The 21,123-nt window shown below is 36.7% G+C and overlaps 2 protein-coding genes across 4 annotated transcripts in view; one reads left to right on the top strand and one right to left on the bottom strand.

Annotated features, from left to right (window-relative positions):
- Positions 1–21,123, bottom strand: part of ANO3 (anoctamin 3) — a 396,077-nt gene that overhangs the window by 64,541 nt on the left and 310,413 nt on the right. For both annotated transcript variants that reach the window (XM_045808600.2, XM_087855357.1), the window contains 2 exons: positions 19,544–19,640; positions 13,855–13,915 (listed from right to left, as the gene is read on the bottom strand). In XM_045808600.2, the coding sequence (XP_045664556.1) occupies positions 13,855–13,915; positions 19,544–19,640 (158 nt within the window). The remainder of the gene's footprint in view (positions 1–13,854; positions 13,916–19,543; positions 19,641–21,123) is intronic.
- Positions 782–13,513, top strand: MUC15 (mucin 15, cell surface associated). 2 transcript variants are annotated; one of them, XM_045808603.2, is made up of 4 exons: positions 782–1,103; positions 7,268–7,995; positions 10,474–10,623; positions 12,477–13,513. In XM_045808603.2, the coding sequence occupies exons 2-4, from the start codon at positions 7,305–7,307 to the stop codon at positions 12,635–12,637; spliced, it is 1,002 nt and encodes a 333-aa protein (XP_045664559.2). In that variant the 5' UTR covers positions 782–1,103; positions 7,268–7,304; the 3' UTR covers positions 12,638–13,513. The 2 variants fall into 2 exon arrangements, with proteins under 2 accessions (XP_045664559.2, XP_045664560.2); XM_045808604.2 differs by lacking the exon at positions 782–1,103 and adding an exon at positions 1,216–1,306.

Raw genomic sequence — 21,123 nt, 5'->3', positions numbered from 1 at the left:
ACAGAAACTAAGCGTGAATCTCAGATGTACTGAGCTGAACGGGCCTTGGCGCCAGGCCCCAAATACTGGTGTGCAGAATATCCCAGAAAGTGCAGTTTCACTCCGCTCCCTTTCATAAGCTGTGGAAGGAAGTGAAGGAAGCATGCCAGGTTGTTATTCAACTCCAGTATTTAGTCAGGCATTACCTGGGCACTTCTGAAACTCTCCAGCTTCTAAATTGAGAGTAAAAGCAAAGAGAACACAGGATGGAAACTACTTAATTGAGAAGGCTCTCAGGATTACTCAGGATCATGTGGACATTCTCACACAGGCCCCAGTGACTCCCCAAACTCCTGAAAGTCAGCAAGAAAGCGCATCTCAATCCTGGTGATTATTTCTAACTGAACGCTTGGCAGCTTTCTCAAGGATCCCAATACACATTAATTCACTTTGTGTTAAGTGTGACTTTCTATGAAATTGATTTCAGTGTACTGCAGACAAGGCCCCTCACTACTGATGACGCTGTATTTTCTCCATTCAGGTTTTTGGTACACAAAGAGGGCATCCTACTATGGGAAAGACAGGTTTGTTTATGATATAGGAGAACAATATGGGGCTCACACAGAGTAACAGGTGCAGGGCATGAGTCATTTTGGTTTCCTCATCTGAAAAGGGCGAATCCAGCATGTGCCAGAAACTCCTGATACACCAGGGGATATTACCAGAGTCTTTGTCCTTTTTTTTTTTTTTTTTTTTCATTTAGGGCAGGAAATGGATGCCCCTTGTTTTGCCACTGCTCAAGAGAACCAGCCTGCCCCAAAGTCAAAACGATCAACCTATGAAACCTGGAGGGTTGGGCTTTTATTTTTTTTAAAGGTCTGAATGAGGTGATATCTTCGTGCTGACAGCTGAGAAGCAGGTCAGTCAGGTTCTTGGGTACTCTATTACACAAGCAAGATCTGGCCAGCTCCACGTAATTTTGTTTCTCTGACACCCTCCTGCTCAGTGGAACATTGTCATACTTAACCCATCTGCTTTCTCTAATGCTCGGCAGACTCATTCCAGCCAGGACAGCTGTCTGTGATATTTCAGTTCCTGTTTGTAAATACCCCCAAAACCTGAAGGTAAGTGTGGACTGGGTTACCTAAGATCCCATCTCTCTCTCTCCGCCCTCATTCTCTCTCCCTTTTCCCCCCCTCTCTTTTCCTTTCTCCTTTCCTCTCTGCCTCTGGCTCTCTTTTTATTTATTTGCCAAAGAGAATCAAAGCAGGCTCAACTTTTGACAGGACTGTCTGGCAAGTAGCTACGGAGACCCTTATAAAAACAGGTAGTTGTTTCATTAAATAATTATCTCCCAAATGAGCATTCGCACTAAGTGACTTGGCTTTAGGAATTACTGCCAAATTCGCTCGATGATGAAACCAGCTGGAGAGTTAAATAAAAACCTTACTTAAAATTGTACATGACTACAAGAGAGTTGCCATAAGTCAGATCTTAGTAAAAGTTCCACGGTGTTTAAAGTGGAAATGGCATAAATATGAATTGATTATTTAGATTTAAACTATGCATTTGGGTTTTAAGGATCTTGCCAAAGTATTAGAATATGACAGTTTTTGAAAAAAAATCTTTGAATACAATGAATTACAAGCTTCTATACATCTTTTCCCAAAGATTTTATTAATCAAAAAATTGGCCAAATGTTGTTTATGTAACTATTTCACTTAGCATGGCATGTGTGTACATTGGTGCTCACTGGAAATCTGAATGGCTAAGTCAGTTGCTACGGAACACATCTTATGGAATGAAGGTGTGGATGAAGTTTCTTAAAATTATTTTCAGTTTGTGGCAATGTAAGGCTCCTTTAATTAAAGGGATGTCGATTGACTGTTTAGCACTTTCTATTTGATCCATTGAGGCATTTTCTACCGACAGTGAAATATAATAAAAGGCTGAAAACTCCATGCTTGGGAATTTGGGTCCAGAATATTCTGGAGACAGTTTTTCTTTCTAAGCTTGATACTCTCCCACCTAATTCTTTCAGCACTGAAGATTATGACTAACATTGCTCAAATTAGCAGGGAGTATGACATTCTATATATTTTTCTTGGATGTCTGCATACCCCAGTCTTTTAATTAGAATTATGTTCACCAACTTGATTTTTTTTTTTCCTGAAGGAAAGCCTTGTCTTTCTTTTCAAGTCAAATAAAAGTGAAATGCTATGCCTACCATCCTCAGGTACAATCCTCCTTTCTGACTACTAAGTGTTCTCATCCTTTCAAAATGCTCTTATTAAAAGAGGCATTTCTAGAAGCATAGTTCGTTATGTCATTTATTGCAGCTTTTTCATTTAGGAAAAGCAAAATACTGTTCAAGAGTGTAAAGGCCGCCGAAGAGTAACACGCAGGGTCTGCCTGGGATATTGGCTAATGTCAGACTGAATTTCCTATGACAAAGAAAAACAAAACCCATCTGTCTTAACCTGTAGCCTGAGATCTATAATAAAAAACAAGCAAAAGCAACAAAGAGAAGTAGCACAGTCTATGTATTGTTTAGTTATTTCGCTGCAGAAACGTGTTTCTATAGTACCCCCAGTGCACCTGAACCAATGTTGTAATTTAAAAGTTCGGATTTTGATTGACTTGCCAATACGTAGCATTTCTCTTCCCTTGCATAGGTTGATTGCCTGATACAAACCAGGGTACCTCCTTATTTTTAAAGCTTGATATAAAATGGGTATGACTCAGTTATAACAAGAAGGCTGGCAGAATAATGACTCTTTGCATTTAAGGGGAACCAAAATTATGCAGAGTCTGGACTTGCTTCCCTTAATGGCCATGGTTGTTGTGTTTCTCTTAACCACCTTCTGCAGCCCTCCATACAAAAGTCGTACCGTGAAACCGCTTTTTAGTGCCAACATCAGAAACAGGGGAGAAAACTGTTCATTTGCTCTGCATAGAGTAATTATTAAAAAAACAAACAGTGCAACTCACACCTTCTGAAGGTATATTTTAAAATTTGTTAAATACCAGAAACAATAAAAATAGTTCCATATATGTAGAAAGGTTTAGAATCTGTGTTTCAAAGTATCACAAAATGCTCCTTTTCTTTTTTCTGGAAAGGAAATACTCCTTTTCTTTTTCTGTCCCCTTTATAATAATTCTAATCATAGAAGTTTTTCAAGTTTGTAATGATCTTAGCTCTGTTCCTATGCTCTACACCCTCCAACTTCCTCTCTCGAGTTTCCACCCAGGGGCCAGAAGGGGCAAAAAGAACAGGAGGGGAAATGACGCTCCTGGGTTCTCCCGATTTACTCTCCTCCTGCAATTGCCCTTTTCTTGGGTCCCACTTCTGTCTGCCTTCACGGTGCACCTGGCTGATGAACCTGGGCACACACAAGAATGCCAACCACCATCCAGCATAACTTTATACGATGAGCATACAGCATACTTTAAATATTTAAACTCTAGGGATGGAGAGAGGCCGAGAAGAAAGTGCAAGAAAAGGGCCACAGATTTCTTGTTTATTGTCCCTTTCAGAGCTTCTGTACTACCTCCCTTAGCCTTTGGGGCTTACAACATGTTTTGTTCAATTCAGAATGGGGTTGAACTTAACCAGAATGTCCTGGTCCTCCATCAACAAAAGCCCAGGGCTGGGGTTCTGAATAGCTGACGATTTCAATTCCCGGTTGCTTCTATCCCTTTAAGGTGAAGGGACCCGAGCAAGGACGCTAAGGAGCAGAAGCAAAGTTATCCTCCACCGTCAGGCCAGGAAAGCAGGAAAAAACCAATCCCCACAAAAGCCTTACCCATCACCGTATTATTTTTGGAATACACTGCAGATGGTATTCACAACACACATTGTCCCTCTCTTCCATTTCTCTCTTTTCCCTGGAGATGAATTATAGGCAGCAACAGAACGCTTGGCTCATTTGGGGTATTAATACCTTAGGTTTTCAAGTTACAATCAAAAGCTGGGTGAAGGGTAGAGAGATCCCATTGGTGGTTCAATGTTACAAAGTGAATCAGGAACAACAAAACTCACTTTGCTGACTCCTGATATGTGGATTCTCATTACGGGAAGGGGGTGAAAGCTCAATACCACGTTCCTCATGTAACATGAGAAAATTAGAACGGCTAAAGGCTGTTTTTTTCCCTTCTGGTGACCACTTCATTAGGAAGAGAAACTAACCACAAAGGGAAAGCAAATAAAAATGTATAATGATGACACAATGAGTGGCTAAGTACAATTCATAAATTTAATCAGACCACTGCAATTAGATAATGAAAAGGCTATAATGTTTGCTATGAACTGGCAGAGTTCACAGGACAGGGATTTTTCTGAAAATATACATATAAGTATTTTTAAACTAAACTGAATTATATTTTAAATGTGCTGAGTGAGGCATCAGTTTAATAATGTGCTGGTGAACTATAGGCCCTCGGGATGATAAATTTTGTTAATTTGTAAACTACCTGCTAAAGGTGTCCACCTAGAATCATAGAGACAATTGTTGGGATTTTCTTTAGTTAGGAAAAAAGTGTATTTAGTGTGTTTGAGGGGTACTTAAGGTAGAAGGCCGTATTTTTCCCATGTTTAAAATAATGGTATTATAAACTGCTTTGGGTAAAATAATAAAATTTAGAGAAGCTGTGCTAAAAAAAGGTTGGTGGCAAGAAGTTCTAAAAAGCAGCTGAATTCTATATTCCTTTGTAACCAATTTCTATATTCCTTTGTAACTTCCGTTACACAGATGAGTGGTGACTAGCTTTAATGCTGAGGTTTGAATCGTAACCCGATCCCTCAGTCACTACTCTGTGTCCTTGACTCTTTTCAATTTATTTATTTATTTTGGAAAGAGGTGGGGGAGGGGCAGAGGGAGAGAGAGTCCTAAGCAGACTCTGCACTGAGTGACGAGCCCCACATGGAGCTCCATCTCATGACCCTGATATCACTACCTGAGCTGAAACCAAGAGTCAATGCTTAATCGACTGGGTCACTCAAACACTCCATTTAATAATGTGTAAAAAAGGACTGATAATCCCTTCCTCATTGTTTGTTTGTTTTTGGTAAGAATGAGAGAGAAAACTTGTGAAGCATCTGATTTAATAAAAGCAGAGTAGTAATATGTTTTCCGATGATGTTAACAATTTTTAGGATCTAAATCCATTTTCTTGGCTATCAGAGAAAAGTGAATGAAATATAAACAGAGACTATCACAAATACAAACACCTATGTAATTCCTGCCAGATCAAGAAACAGAGTATCAGGAGTATATAGAGTCCCCTTCCAGTAGATTTGTTTATTTTAGAGGGGGTAGGGGTAGAGGGAGAGAATCTTCAAGCAGACTCCCCACTGAGGGCGGAGCTGGGGTCAGGGCTCTATCTCGCGACCATGACCTGAGCAAAACCAAGAGTCAGACACCCAACCCGTTGAACCACCAAGGCACCCCTGCCTTGCCTTTTAAGTAGAATTTATTTAAGTGATAAGCATAGGGCATGGAAGATATTACATTTCAAAAGCCTTAGGATTCCACAGGTATGGACTAACTACTAATAGCTTTTGAAGAAAAATACGTATCAGGATGTATTATAAACATATTTAAGTTGTGCCATTATGGAAGATATCATTAAGCAGGGAGGGGGCAATTAAATCCAAAAGAAAATCAGAGCTAGTATTTAGAGGCTCCTCAGACCCTAATGAAAAATCAAGGTTGAATATAATTGTAAACATTTCTGGGAGAGCTTTTAAGAAATGCCACATAATACTGGACCTTAACATAACAGGTGCACGCCTTCCCTTTCCTTATCTTAGTCATCCTGGAGGCTTTTAGTGAAAAATAAGCTCTAAGATCCAATTCAAAGGATAGGAAATCAGTTTTTAGACTTTATTGTTTGAGGAGGAATAGTCTAACATTTTTAAAATAATATTTTTTATATTAAAGATATTTCAAATTTTATTTTATTTTTTATTTAAATTCATTTAGCCAACATATAGTACATCATTAGTTTAGACATTTCAAATTTGAGCATCTAACTAGGTTGAAAGTCAGTGGAGTTGGATTCTGTGCTTCTCTTCCATTCACTAGCTGTCACTACTAGCCACTCTGAACCTCAGTTTCTTCCTTTGCAAAATAAGGATACAAGCTATTTTTCTTGTCACAAGGGATCATTGTGAGGATCAGGTGAGGTGATATTGCAAACTTTCTGAGCTGTAAGGCACTTGCAGAAATATTATTATATTTTCATATTAAAAAATGGAAGTTAATGTCTATTAGTTGCTTACTCTAGGCCAGGTATTGATTAGAGAACTTCTACATACATCATTTCATTGAGTCTTCAGAACACTGCAATGTCAGTACAATTATGATGATGATGATAAAGTAACTGCTTATTATGATGATTATTTTTCACAGATTATTCATAAGTCAGAATTTTAATATAAATCTAATTTAAAAATATTTTCCCCATATTCTCCTATCTATGAATTATAGCACTTCCACATTTCAGAGGTAAAATGACAATGCCCAGATTGAAGGTCTGGACCAGGGTTTCAAACCCAACTCTTCTACTGTCTAAATATGTCTTTTTTCTATGCATGCTTCCAGCCAGATGTTTCATTTATATAATAAGGGAATACAAGGAAAGAATATCCCGAAATCTGAAAGTCTTCCTGATTTTCCCTAATTTGGGATTAATAGGAAGAAGGGCATCATGAAAAGTATTGTGAAGAAAGGGATGTTAATGTAAAATTCAAATAACTCAAATTAGGTACTAATAAAATGCTTTCAATTGGAGGTCCCAACTGATTCACTTTAAAGTGGTATGTTTAGAGTATAATCAGTAATACCATTTTCATAATAAACATTCCAAATTATATCTTTATAAAAAACACATTTTCTTAAATAGGTTAAAGAAATCAGCCAGCTCTACACGCCCTATATTTACAATATTTTACTTAGCAATCCATATATAATATTTCAAATATATATAAATATTTCAACTTGTCCCAAGCTAAATGATCTTTGAAATAGTGGAATAGTGGTATGTGGCTTGACAAAGTTTATGCATGGCATTTCCTTAAAAGAAAGAAGAAATAAATATATAGAAAATAGAACTTACCTTAGGTTTAGTATATAATCCAAAGAAAACTAACTTTTGGAATAGAGTATGGTATTATCAATTCAGTATTATATCTCTAGATTTTTATTACTTTAAAGATGTAGATCCATTTTTAAAAAATCACTACTTCATTTAATAATTCAGATGCTTGTTATTTTCTTTTTTTCAGATTCCCCTTAATAACACCAGTACCAAAAAAAGCTATAATGTTGACCTCGGCCAAAATTCTTTTGATTTCAAATCTGTTTAGTTTACTATTAATTGGAAGCCATGGGGAAGAAAGTCTAGAAAAAAACACAACACAAAGCATTGCAGCAGGCTTAAAAACAATGGAAAACGAATCCGTTCTTTTGGAAGGTGGCACAAATTTAAGCTCAGATAAAGAAAATAGAGAAACCTCCAATCCCGAGGCAAGTAATTCCTCGTTCTGGGACCCATCAAATAAACACCACAGAACAAAAGAAGTCTTCAGGAATTCATCAACGAACAACTTTTCTAGGAATCCAACACCCATGCCTACATCTCCCACAAGCCCTCCTCTGATTCACAGCTTTGTTTCTAAATTGTCTTGGAACTCATCCATAGCAGATGAAAATCCTCTTCCAGTCTCAGCAGCTCCCAAAACTACATCTGCTATATCTTCAGAAAAGTTCCCTTGGTCTTCAGCCAATGATACCATGAAAACTCCTGACAACAGTTCCATTTCAGTTAGCATCCTCTCTACGGCACCAAACACCACGTCCGTGACCCCCATGATAACAGAACCAGATGAATGGCTCACCACATCCAATGAGAGCTTCATAGGGTTTACCCCCTACCGAGAAACAACTCTACAGCCCACCTTAAAGTTTACCAATAATTCAAAAATCTTCTCAAATACATCAGATCCCCAAGAAGGTAAATATAAATGGATTTAACTTTCCTTTTGTGTGAAACTGAATCTCAAACTAAGTCATATAGATTACATCTAAAGAATATACCATATTGGGAAAAAAAAAAAGAGAGACTATAGCAGAACAGGTGGTTCTCACTTTTGGGGGGCAACCATGATATTCAGTGGAAATAGAGAAGGGATTTTTGGGCTTCAGTCAGCATACAGTAGTCAGTACTGTATGGGAATGTGATGAGACAGCGTGACAAAATTAAAGGTAGGTTAGGCTGAGGCAGTAGTACAGTTTTGAGACACTGGGCAACGATTTTCACTGAATCTGAGAAAACTGCCTGAACTGTCCCATGCTTTTAGGAACAGTATGCAACTGAACTTTAAAAATATATGTATGCGAAAACCGAATGAAATAAATGAATTTATAAATTATCTGATACCACACAGCAATCACAGCAAAACAGAACACTGATTGGTTTTTAAAAATATGAATAAACTCAACAAAAGGAAATCCTCCTGAATTTTTAGTTTAGTACCTAATGAACACCATAAAAATGGAATATAGCTGTGAGTATCATAAGAAAAGTGTATTATAGGAACATTTTTATTTTTCACTTAGGGATTATGTCAAGCTTTAAAACATAAAGCAGAAAAGATCTCTAATATTTAATGAAAATTCATCATGTTTTATTTTTTCAGGTCTACCCGAGTTTTTGTTTCCTTGAAAATTTTGTTTTCAAGTTTTTGTTTAAATTCTAGTGAGTTAACATATAGTGTAGCACTGGTTTCAGGAGAATTGAGTGATTCATCACTTACAGATAACACCCAGTGCTTATCACAAGTGCCCTTCTTAATGCCCATCACCCATCTAGCCTATCCCACCTCCCTCCATCAAACTTGTTTGTTCTTTATCCTTAAGAGTCTCTTATGGTTTGACTCCCTCTCTTTTTTTACCTCCCTTTCCATATGTTCCTCTGTTCTGTTTCTTAAATTCCACATATGAGTGAAATCATATGGTATTTGTCTTTCCCTGAAATTTTTAAAAAATACTTTTTCCCCCATGAATTCAATGATTTCCAATACAACTTACTTCTAGATTATATTAGTGATATAAACACTAAATCATACATACACATTCCTACTTGATAGTTGTTAGTGTACAGGAAAAGTTTTATTAAATTCTGGAATCTAGGCTTTACAATAGCACTGCAGCTAACAGATTGTATGTACATATATTTTCATTTTAGCTATAATTTTAATGCATCCTTTCATTCATACATACTCTGATACTACATCAGAAAGGTTTTTTTTTTTTTTTTTTTTTTTAGAGAGAGCGCAAGCAGAGTAGGGGGTGGGGAAGAAGGAAAGAGACTCTTAATCAGCTCCACACCCAGCGTAGAGCCCCACGTGGGGCTCGAACTCACAACAGTGATGACCTGAGCTGATATCAAGAGTCAGATGCTTAACTGACTGAACCACCCAGGTGCCCCTACATCAGAAAGATTTTTAATAAATATTCTCTCTCTTCTGTCTCTATCAACTTAATATACATACTAAGAATACTGAGTACTTATGCCCACCATTGCTCTTTAATCAAAAGAAAATCAGTTAACTTTGCTTTGCTTTTATTTTAGTAGTAGTTTTGTTGTTGAGCTTCCAGTGTGTAGGTTAATTCTTTTTATAAATGGGTTTTAATATAGAATTACAGGCTTTATAAGACCCCTCACCCACTTACTTAGTAATATTCTCACAAAATTTTTAAAAAACTTTGAAAATACAAACACTAAATATGAATTCAGGGAGCATTACATAGTTTGTTAATAACTAACAGTCTTCAAATAAGGTACTTGGTAAAAAGGGATGGTAGAGTAAAATTTTGGGCTCCCTTAAACTCAGATCTGCACATCTGTTCTCAATGTGCAAGACATTGCAAACATCTTGCTTTGGTCTATTTATTGCATCTGGAAATCTCCTGTATCAGGATATACTGCTTTTCCCTTATAGTGCCTTTTCAGTTGGGCTGTGGTGGATTCATTTTCTGTTACCCACTTACTCCCATTAGCTTTTTACTTTTCAATTATTATAGAAACAAGCTCAAAGTTCATTTCATCATTAACATTCATTAGAGATTCAGAGTTGATTAAAAACTTAATACAGCGCTCAACATAGAAATTAGATCTTAATGGAGCATACACATGGCGCTTCAGTACTATTGTTGTTTAAAAAGGAATGAGAGACAGTTATGAAACTAAGAAGTATTTCAACATAATTAAAAATTTGAAGTATGGTTTTATCAGGAGGTATATTTGCCAATATATAGCAAATACTCAGTACTTCAGAAAATACACACACATCACTGTTATCTCATTTAAAAAAACCAATATTGTTTAAACATTCTTTGTTATAAAGAAAGTCCAATGTATATATTTCTCTTCTTTGAAAAGTTATTTTCTATTTCTTTACCTGTTAATTATTTTTTCTTTGTTCCCTAGAGAATAAAAATACAGGAGTAGTATTTGGGGCCATTTTAGGTGCTATTCTGGGTGCTTCGTTGCTTAGCCTCGTTGGCTACTTGCTGTGTGGGAAAAGGAAAACGGATTCATTTTCCCATCGGCGACTTTACGATGACAGAAACGAACCAGGTAAAAATAACTTTTAGAAGCTCACCTGCACAGGGTGGTTTTAATTAAATGAGGATGCTACTGTTCAGTACCTTATCTAGAAGGGATCTGGAGGTTCATATGACAGAAACAGACGAAAGATTTATTCTGATCTACTCTCTGTTTCTCAAAGAACATAACCAAAATAATTATGGATCTGTGGTCACAGTTAGTTCTAAGTAAACCAAATCCCAGAACCTAAAACATGTCTATAGACTTGGAAGAGAATGGTATCCCCTTGAGGAAAAAAGGGCCAGTTTTGTTAGCAAGTAACTGCACACCCATATTCTCTGCCACTGTTGTATCTCTTAGCAGCAGTAATTTGAACAGTCACTTTTTCCAATTTGGAGTTCTTCTAAAGTTTACACAAATGCAATAGCCCTCAATCGATTAACTTCATGAGTCTCTAAAACAGAATCTATAAAGAGTTGTATATTTGGGTACATAAAATCACAGAGGAATTTTTCACTCATGTGATGCAAAAGACCAACCATAATATCTATGAATGAGAAATGTAGCTGCTAAGAATAAAGAACTGAATTAATTCTTAATATAATACTAATTAGAACAGAAATGAAATAATTTCAAATAATTGACTCATCTTTTTTTTTTTTACACTTCAGGAAAAAAAAAATGTTTTCTGTTCTACAAAGGACTCTTGCCACCATAAAAAATAGTTAAATGCCCTTGGTACCTCCTGTCGGTAAAGTCTTGTTGATTCTACCAAGTTCAGATCATGACTGACAAATTGTTCATCTTCAGAACCAAACCCATTAATTGTAAATTCAACTGAGTCCTATTTTGGGGGTTTCTAGCAAGCCATATAAAATAAAAAGTGGCACCTTTCAAAATTATAGGAGAGGATTTCAACAACAGGGGTTTCCAAACTTTTTTTTAACCTCAGAATCTTTTCTTTACCTGTAATCACATGCAAAAGCTCAGTCTATCAAACTGATACAGTTTAAGATGTGATTGAGGCATAATGGAATAACTTAATCACAACACCTCCTTTCCTCCTTCAAGACAGCTTTGAGAAACCTCCCCCAAGTCCCTAAGGTTGTTGGGCACCCAATCTGTAAACAGAAGCCTTAAAGAATAGGTAGGATATGAGATTACCTAACCGAATAATTAAATCACTAATCTAATTAGTAATTAGTCACTGCTTTAGTACTTAAAGATACATAGCACATGCCAAGTTTTCTTTGAAAATAAATTCAAGATCATTAAGGAAGTAAGAATTGGCTGTTCCTTGTAAAAGTAAAAAATAATCTCATATCATTAATTAGAGAATGTCAAGTGCATGATAACTAGGATCTATCACCAAGAAACATAAGGTTTTACAAGTAGCTTTCTTCCATCTCTGTCTTCCCTGGCTCAACCATACATATATTGAGACACTTAGAAAAATAATGACACTGATTTAAAATTAATGCTCTTCAGTTTTTAAAAAATTATTTTTTTTCACCAGAAGTAAAAATTTAGGACATGGTTGACAAGGCTCTGAATTCACAAGATTCAAAAGTCAATGAGACATATGTCTGTCCTTATACAAAGTACTGCTCTACTTTCATTGTGATTTCTCCCTTAGTTCCTTTATTTTTGGTTCACCAGTAGTAAAATTATTTTAGAAGTTAAACTGTTCTCTTAGTCTCAGAAGGAGATGTGTCTTGAAAAATATATACTTATTTAAAATTTCAAAACCAATACCTGCAAAGCCCATAAGAAAGATGTCCCTACTTACTCATCCAGAACAATTCCTATAGTCTGGCGGGTGCCTAAGCATGCATCTTCCAGACTGTCACCATAAAATAATTTTCTTTTTGTTACTCTTTTAGTTCTGCGATTAGACAATGCACCAGAACCTTATGATGCGAGTTTTGGGAACTCTAGTTATTACAACTCAACTGTGAATGATTCATCTATGCCAGCAGGCCAAGAGAATGCACAGGATGGCATTCCTATGGATGACATACCTCAACTTCGTACCTCAGTATAAAACTAAGGGGAACATGCTTCTGACGGCAAATGATCGCTACATCCTAGCCTTTTCACAAACCCATCTTCAACAGCTGGAGCAAGATCACTGTCATGTGGCTGTGCCAAGGAGAACTATAAAAGTATGAGACTAGTAGCAGAAACACAGAGGATAAATCATCTAAAAGGTTTCCTTTCTTACCATTTTTGGCCTTGCTGAATCATCTATCGAGTCACCTTAATTTGTATTGTGGTCTATTTTATTCTTAGTGGGAAGTGTTTGTGAGAATCAGGTAAAACTAAAAGGTTTCACGATGCTTGCCCTGCCTGATAATTTAATTAACCCTACTGCCCTAATTGCATGCATCAAGATTGGCATTCCCTTGAAGGAAAATTGGAACAGTAATTAAAAAAAAAATTCTGACTTAAAATGAGAAAGAGAGAGTATATAGAGTTTCTGTTCCTGGGAAATTAAGGTAATGGGAGTGAGAGTATTCTAGTACATTTTACTTTCCTGTCTCAACACGTACATGGTCAGCCCCTCGAATTGCCACGCTGACAATGACTGACTTTGCATTCAACAGGACCATGGTAGGAAAGCTGACTCTAACCAGGAAAGGCATCAGTTCTCTTCAAAGTGTGGGGAATTCTAAATTGTCTGATTTCTTTGAGGACTCAATTAATTGGGTGTTTTAAAGAGTCAATGAGAAACATGGTGAAAAAAGTCAGCCAAAGCACATACCTGTACATAATTTTTACAGTTTTAAGATGTTGAATAAGAACAAGATTTATTATGTATTAGATATTGTTTAATCATATATGGAATAGATTCTGTATCTCTAAGTGTATAAAGTGTAACGTTAAAAAATAGACAAATAGAAATATTATGCAAACGAAACATTTTCTGAGCATTACTTTTACACGCAGAAGTACATGCAGCATAATTTGGATTCTAGTATGTTTCAGTTTGTTTTTCATCACCATCTGCTTTCGGCAGGAAAAATATACTCCTTAGTATGGGAAGGTCAAGGCTTTAGGGACCACGGGATTAGAGCAAGGGTTAAATTCCCAAAGAAGCAGTTAATGTGTGAAGAGGGCAAACCAAGCAAGAGATTTCATTGTTGAATTGATAACACGGTGTGCGTGTGTGTGTGTGTGTGTGTGTGTGTGCGTGAAGAAACACAGCAACAGTCTCAGAAAATGAGGACTAGCAATTAAGTAACAGAAGAACATACTTACCCCAGATTGCCATAAAAATAGCAAAGAAGACTGTCCCTCCATTATCAAACAAATATGTCACCTTAATGGAAAATGAAGCAAAAATACTAGTCACGTATTGATTTTAACAATCTAGTGATTACAGTCTACATTTAAGTTTTATGATTTTTTTTCCAAAAAGGAATCACATTATTTTATGGTTTGTAAATAGAAGATTTGAGATCCTTTCATAGGTCCTGCAACTATTTCATAGGATTCTCTCATGGGGAGAGGTGAGGAATCAACATTTTCCCCCTTTACTTCTTTCTTCCGTCTTATTCCCTTTGGACTTCACCTTCATTTCTGCCAAGAAGGGGTTCTAGCACCCTGAGAAAGTATCTGTGGGCCACCGATTGTCAAGCTAAGGTTAGCTTTTCAGTTGAGGCATACCTAGTTGCACTTCCTGTCATCAAAACATCCAGGACTGGGGAAGTTACAAAATGCAGAATTCCACCAGCGAGCCAGTGCTTTCAATGGAAAGGTATCCCAGTGCTAGCCCGACTTTCTGACATCTTTCAGAATGTGCCATGGGTTCAATAGTGGCTACAATTTTTTTTAAAGAAGTTTCAAATATCATTAAACATTTAGGATATAGTCCAAGCGTTTTTTTGAATCAGACTTTATCTGAATTTTTATAAAGAACAGTGTACAGTTACGTGTTACTGAATACAATATTCAGGGTTGCAAGGATTGTTTGATTTTAATAAATTATAAATTCAACTTACCTTTGCTTCTTTTCATTTGCATAATGCCCTCACTATATTTATAATTTATATTGAGGGATAGTAAACCAATACAGCCAAGCTAATAGATGTTTCGCGGTCATATACATATGTACCATAGAAACTATAGGGAAAACGGGAACAGTATCCTCACAGGAGAGAAAGGCCAATTATGGGCTAAAGAACATTATTTTGAGGGAAGTGGGAATACAATGGTGTCCTCTTTGCACAGTCTACAGTCCAGAGGCTGGGCGATGAGGGCATTAAAACAATACCAATGTGTATTTTAATTGTAACATCTGGACACACTGCAAAACAATAGGTAAAACAGATGAAGGTAGGGTGTGTTTTCCTGTAAAATAAAACATCACCAAAAATATTATATAAAATGTGCTCCTTTTGAAGGTTTGTGGATAGGTGCAAGATGTCCTAGCTGGCTCTAAACTTCTATGGTTGTTAAGGTTTGGAATTTCTAAAAATGTTATAAGAATTGGTTTTCACCACAATCATCACTATATATTACGTACAGGCAAGAAAATGGCCATAAAGAAATTCTCTACAGAGCTCATAAAATTACACCCTGTGGGGGAATCCAGCGTTTTTGTTTCCAAAGGCATCCCACAGAGACACCTGCTACTGCCAAGCAACTGAACAGCTGTCTGCTTTCCTTCAGAACAGAGCCAGTGCAGGAAACAGCCTCTTAGGGTGTCTTTACACCCTACAGAGACTTTACCCATGGGGACTTAAAGGTCACCAAGAAAAAAATGGCTCTCCCCCTGCTTCAGAAACAGCAGTGCTTTTAGAAAACGGGCAACTACAAAGCCATGCTTACCAATGATTGTGTTGCATGACAATGATTTGTCATAGTGTAAGCCATATTTTCCTTAAAAATAAAAGCTTTTCATTTTTTTTCTTCTAAGTTTGTTCACAAATCTTTCAGGCATTTTTTTTTTTACTCAATACATTAAACATTAATTTTTTTAGAAACACATCCATGAGACACAGTGAGGTATACATGTAATACTCATGTAATGTGAGATTACATATATGTAATGCAAGATAAAGCTAAAATAGGAGTTACAGAAAACTTCAGAAGTTGCCCTAAGGAGGAGTATAAAATCGTTGTGTTAGTGCCACTAAGATATGACAGGTGGGATGTACTATGATATGTGGGAGGCCACGGACCTAAGAAGAATAATTTGAAGCCTGCAGTTATAGCTGGAGATGCTAAGGGTTGCATTTAGGGTGCTGATATATGAGCTGTTGAATGAAAATGGGGGACAGGGAGAAGGAAGAGTTAAGCATAGCATGGATGGCTCGAGCTTCGACTGTGGGTAATTGGCAGGAGAATAAAGGGGGAAAAGGCCTTCTGCCTATTAGGAAAGGGACCCTTGCCTATACAAGAAAGCTCCAGATGAAATCTCAAGAAAATTCCCAAGCAACATAACAGGCTTTTCTAAAAGCAAAGGGAAGCGTGCCCTATCCACAAGTGTATATTTGCAATGAATTATTTTATTAGAAAAATAGCTTGCCTATATGCATAGGGGGACCTATGCACAAGCATTTAATTCAACAACGTTGATGTGAGTAGGAATAATATATGAAGACAGAAGCAAACTAAGCCTCAAACAAAACTATGTTTAAGCACAAATTCTCCATTATGTTTGACATCTGATTTCTCCTGGAGAACTGAGTGTGGCTAGAAATCAATAAATGTGGGTTTTGTTTGAAGAGGTAAAGTTCTTATTAGGTTGGAAGCTTATAGTCTTGGTCTCTTCTATGTAGTTGCTAGATCTGTCTCTAAAATTGTGCGATGGGTTCAGGATCACATTAGCCCCTGGAAACTGCCACTTACATTCTAGTAAAGCTGGTCTGAGCCAAAGAGAACAAGGCTCTTCTTGGGCAGATTCAACCCTGAAGCCCAGGCTATGACGTGGGAAGGGGAGCAAGGAGCTGGAATTTAGGCTGGAGGTCAGGCCTCTCTCACATCCTCAGTCCTTAATTCTTGGACAGGGCAAAATCTGTGTAACCACCCATGTCCACTAGACCTGCTCACAAGCTGCATCAAACATGGCGACATCAGTAGTCCACACCCAGCCTCCTCCCCGTTCCTGACCAATTATTATTTAGAGCAATATCTTTTTAAAATGTGGTTTGAGGAATCACCTAAGGGGCTTGTTAACATGTAGAATTCTAAGCCTTACCGTAGACCAATCGATTCTGAATTGTAGGACGTGGGGCCCAGGAATCGACTTTATAACAAATGTCCTTTGTGATTCTTAAACTGACTTTTCCATGAAGTTTGTTAAAGAAAAAATAGCCTCTGTCTCATTTCTGTTGTAGCCGCAATATTGGTATGTAGTCTGAGGCTCATATTTGGTATTGAGTAAATGTTTACTGAACAAGTTAAAAAAACAAACAAACCAGAAACTAATGACTATTATAAATAAGGCTAATCTCAAGGGCAGAGTCACTCTTAAAATGATATGAAAAAACAATGCAAAACCCATCAATGATTTCGCCTAAAATAAGAAAGCTTAGCATAATGCAAAATGACATTATGGTGTCAGGTGCTTTTAAATGAATGTGCAAATATCACTGAATTACTTAGTTGCAAAAATTTTTTAATTCCCATACTTGTAAATATTAAAGATGACATTAATTTACTTAAATGTTAAACTAACTAATGTTAAAAATATGTTAATGTACTTAAATATAACTTTTATCACATGATGGGACCAATTTTGTTCCACGGAACACAGCCTTTAAATTATTAAGAAAATAATTATGTGTATACGCACATATTTTTCAGTAACATGACATTTAATTTTCTGTTTCTTGTCACAAGTGGTGATGGATTCCATAAGGAATTAACAAGTTTCTGGATAATGTGACTAGATGATCCTAGATTGGTTGGCCTGTTTCTTTGGTAATAATCTGTTCCTTTATTTCTGACACTGTCCATCAAGTAACTTCTCGATGTTTAAGTATACAAACTGATGTTAAAAAATAATGTTATTTCTATCAATAAAGGAAGAGCAATTCTGATTTTTAAGGTATAAAACAAGTAGCTACATTTTACCTTGGCCAGAAGAAAAAATGCAATAGATATTAAATATTTCATCCTGGTAGGATTTATTTCTTGCATTGTGCCAGAAGGTAATAATCTCCTCTGCAAGGAAACTTTCCGCCTTCCTTATAATAGTTATTAAGTGAATTCTTTCTTAGTGTCTCTATCCATACTCTTTTTTACCAAGAAAAGGAGGGATGTAGATACTACATAATGACAAAAGCCCTCTATATATAGTGTTTCCTTGGACAATTTCTTTATCACTCTGCCACTGGGGATATTTCTTATTTTTAGTATTCGGATAATGCTAGTGTGTTTTATTAAATCTGTCCAAGTAAAAGTAGAAATAATATACATAGATAGACAGATAGATAGATAGATTAGATTTGCTGGTATCCCTAAGGCTGTCATATGTCCTTGAAATGCATGGGTTAGGAGAAGGACAAGTATATATACACATACCTAATGACTTTAATATGCTTAGCTTTTGCAAAAAGTATTGACAAATGCTTCCCAAAACAAGACATCTTTATGGAAACATTCAAGATAATTCAAAATTAAGCATACATTTAGAAATTAAACTGTAAATAAAACAGATTTTCCTCATGGCTTACATTCACAATAAATAATTCAGAAGCTAATTTCACTACGTTTTGGTTTCATGGTAGGATATTGAATGATTTCTGATTTTATACCTTGCCTTGTCAAAATTAATTGCATAGAGATCTCTACTTCTGAACAAGATGGGGTAACAGAGATCGATTTTACCCCATTCTGGAAACAACCAAAGAACGAACAAAATACATAAGCAACAGATTTCTAGACAGTGGACACTGGGCAAGAAGGGCCATGATCCCTGACAGGTGGGAAACAAATAAGGTGAGCATTAGGATAGCCTCAGGTTATCACAATGAAAGAGTTCACAGGATGCAGATAGGGGCACCCCAAACAGGGCCCAGTGAGCATGTCTGTGAGGAGACCTACAAGGAAAGAACCACCTTAAATGAGTACTGGCACACCCATTCCCACCAACAGACTGGAAATCCTTCATTTGCAGGGCATTGGGTATAGTACACAGACAGATCTTGCTTTCAATGTGGGGAAAATTTTGTGCTGGTTACAGTACTGCTATGAACCCAGCTCACAAACCTTAAAAGCAAGACCCCAAAGGACCATATGATTTCCAAGTACCTAAATCACAATATCTCCACACATCCATTAGAATAGTTAGAATTGAAGGACTGTCCATCCTGAGGATTAGTGACTATATGGAAAACTGGGACCCTCATATACTGCAGATGGGAATGTCAAATAGTATAAATGCTTTGGAAAACATTTTGGCAGTTTCTTAGAAGATTAAACAGCCACCTATCATATAATCTAGTCATTTAACACTTAGGTGTTTACCCAAGAGAGATAATAGTGCCTGTCTATATGCAGATTTATAGGTGAATGTTTAGAACAGCTTTATGTAAGATGGTAACTCAAAACAACCCACGGGTCCATTAATAGAGGAATGCACAGACAAATTCTGGTATAACCGTGTAATGCAATACTATTCAGCAATAAAGAGAAATGATCTACTGATAAGTGTTAGGACATGGATGAATCTCAAAATAATTATGCTGTGTGAAAGAAGCCAGGAAAAAATCACACACACTGTATGATTCCATTTATATAAGAGTCTAGAAAATACAAACATATCTAATAAAGAAAGAAAGTAGTGGTTGGCTGGGCACTAGAGTGGAATTGGGGAGGTGTCAATGATATTGATTGTTGAAACTCTTGGGAATATTTAACTTTGTTTGGAGGACTCTTTACTACCTGCTTCCGAGAAAAAGCAGAGTTCAGGAAGGAGAATGTGGGGGCCCACACTTACCTTGGCGTAAATACAGCTTTCGTTGAGTCTCTGCAGCGAGCAGTTCTTATCACAGAGAGGGCACATGAAGACTTCGGTGGCCTTGCAAATTTCTTGGCTTGAGAAACCAAAGAAGAAAAAGAAAGCATGAGACTCCATATTTAAGAGGGTGCTTAGCCCCTCTGGCTAATCGTGTGGGAAGCAGCAAGGCAGGGAGGAGAAGAAGAAATGGACACAGTGGGGGTGGTGATCAGGTAAGGAAGAATTTGTGTGGCTCCAACTCAAATTTTTAGGATGTTTGTGCTAATAGAGATTTGTGTTTTCTTCTTTGGTTTTAGAAGTCTCTGGCAGGATACCGTAATAATAATAGACCACATTTTATACTTTTCAACTACTTGTGGGGCTTGGTTGCAAAGAGAGTTACACAGGATTTCACGGCACTCGGGATAATCTTATGAGGAATACCTGAGGGAGTTTTAACCAAGCTCACAGCTTGGAAGTGGCTGAGCTGAAATCAAATCTGAATATTCTGATTTCTCAAGAATGTTGATCTTTCTCCTGAATCTCACTGCCTTCGAATCACCAAAATGAACAAGATCCATAACTCACACAACTTCATAACTCCCACTACAGTCAGTGGGTGCGTCATGTTCACTGGAAATTTGAGGGAGTGGATTTTTTTTTGCAGTGTCTTGAAACACAGTCACGATGATGTGACATAGTTTTTATTTACTGAATATGTATTATATTCTCTATTACAATTAAATTTTCTAATATTAGTCTCTTCAGTTTTATACCCACTACCTTTTAAAGGTCTCAGCATCCATTATAGATGACTTTGTGATACGAGTCGGACACCAAGAATAATTTCTCAAAAGTCTGCCAACCTGAAAGTTCACAGCAACCTATTTTTAAAATGTTTTGTGCTTTTATCTGTCATAAGTGTCCCTTTCCCACTTAGTAGCCTCTAAATAAACTGTCTTTAATTAAATCTGCTTTGGAAATGTTGAAAGTAATTTAAAGGCTTTCGAAAATATATCTGGAAATCAGCTGTTTAAGAAATAACAATACCAGTTTAATTGGCAGTGTTTATAGCATGATTTGTTTTCAAAAACAGATATATTCAAATGAAGCAAAACACAATGTATATGTTTTTCAAATCTCCAAAGTAGGAATAAATAGTAAGTAATAGTACCACATAGTAATACAGCACTTTAAAGTGGGCAAAGGTGGGTTCACGCCCATTAAGTCTGGTCCTCACTGCAATCTACTGGAATGGTAATTATCTCCACAACTGAGAGGACACTGATGTTTAACTTAAGTAATTTGCTCGAGGTCATACAGCTAACAAGAGGTACTTTGGGGAACTGAGTTCAGGTTTTTGTGATTCTAGGTCCTGTGCCCATTAACTATAACATAGCTAAAAAAGAAAGGTTTATTTCATATTAAAAGCAACTCTCCAGTGAAGGGCATTAAGAGCACACTTATCAAGAAAAGCCCTGAGTAGTGTATAGAACTGATGAACCATTATATTGTATACTTGACACTAACATTACACTGTATGTTAATTGTACTTGAATAAAAAAAAACCTGGCAAATAA

The sequence above is a fragment of the Ursus americanus genome, chromosome 24 (genome assembly GCF_024610735.1).
Source record: "Ursus americanus isolate L20-20 chromosome 24, mUrsAme1.1.p, whole genome shotgun sequence".
Lineage (NCBI taxonomy): Eukaryota > Metazoa > Chordata > Mammalia > Carnivora > Ursidae > Ursus > Ursus americanus.
Note: the sequence above shows the minus strand (reverse complement) of the source record. Positions and strands in the feature narration are given on the sequence as shown.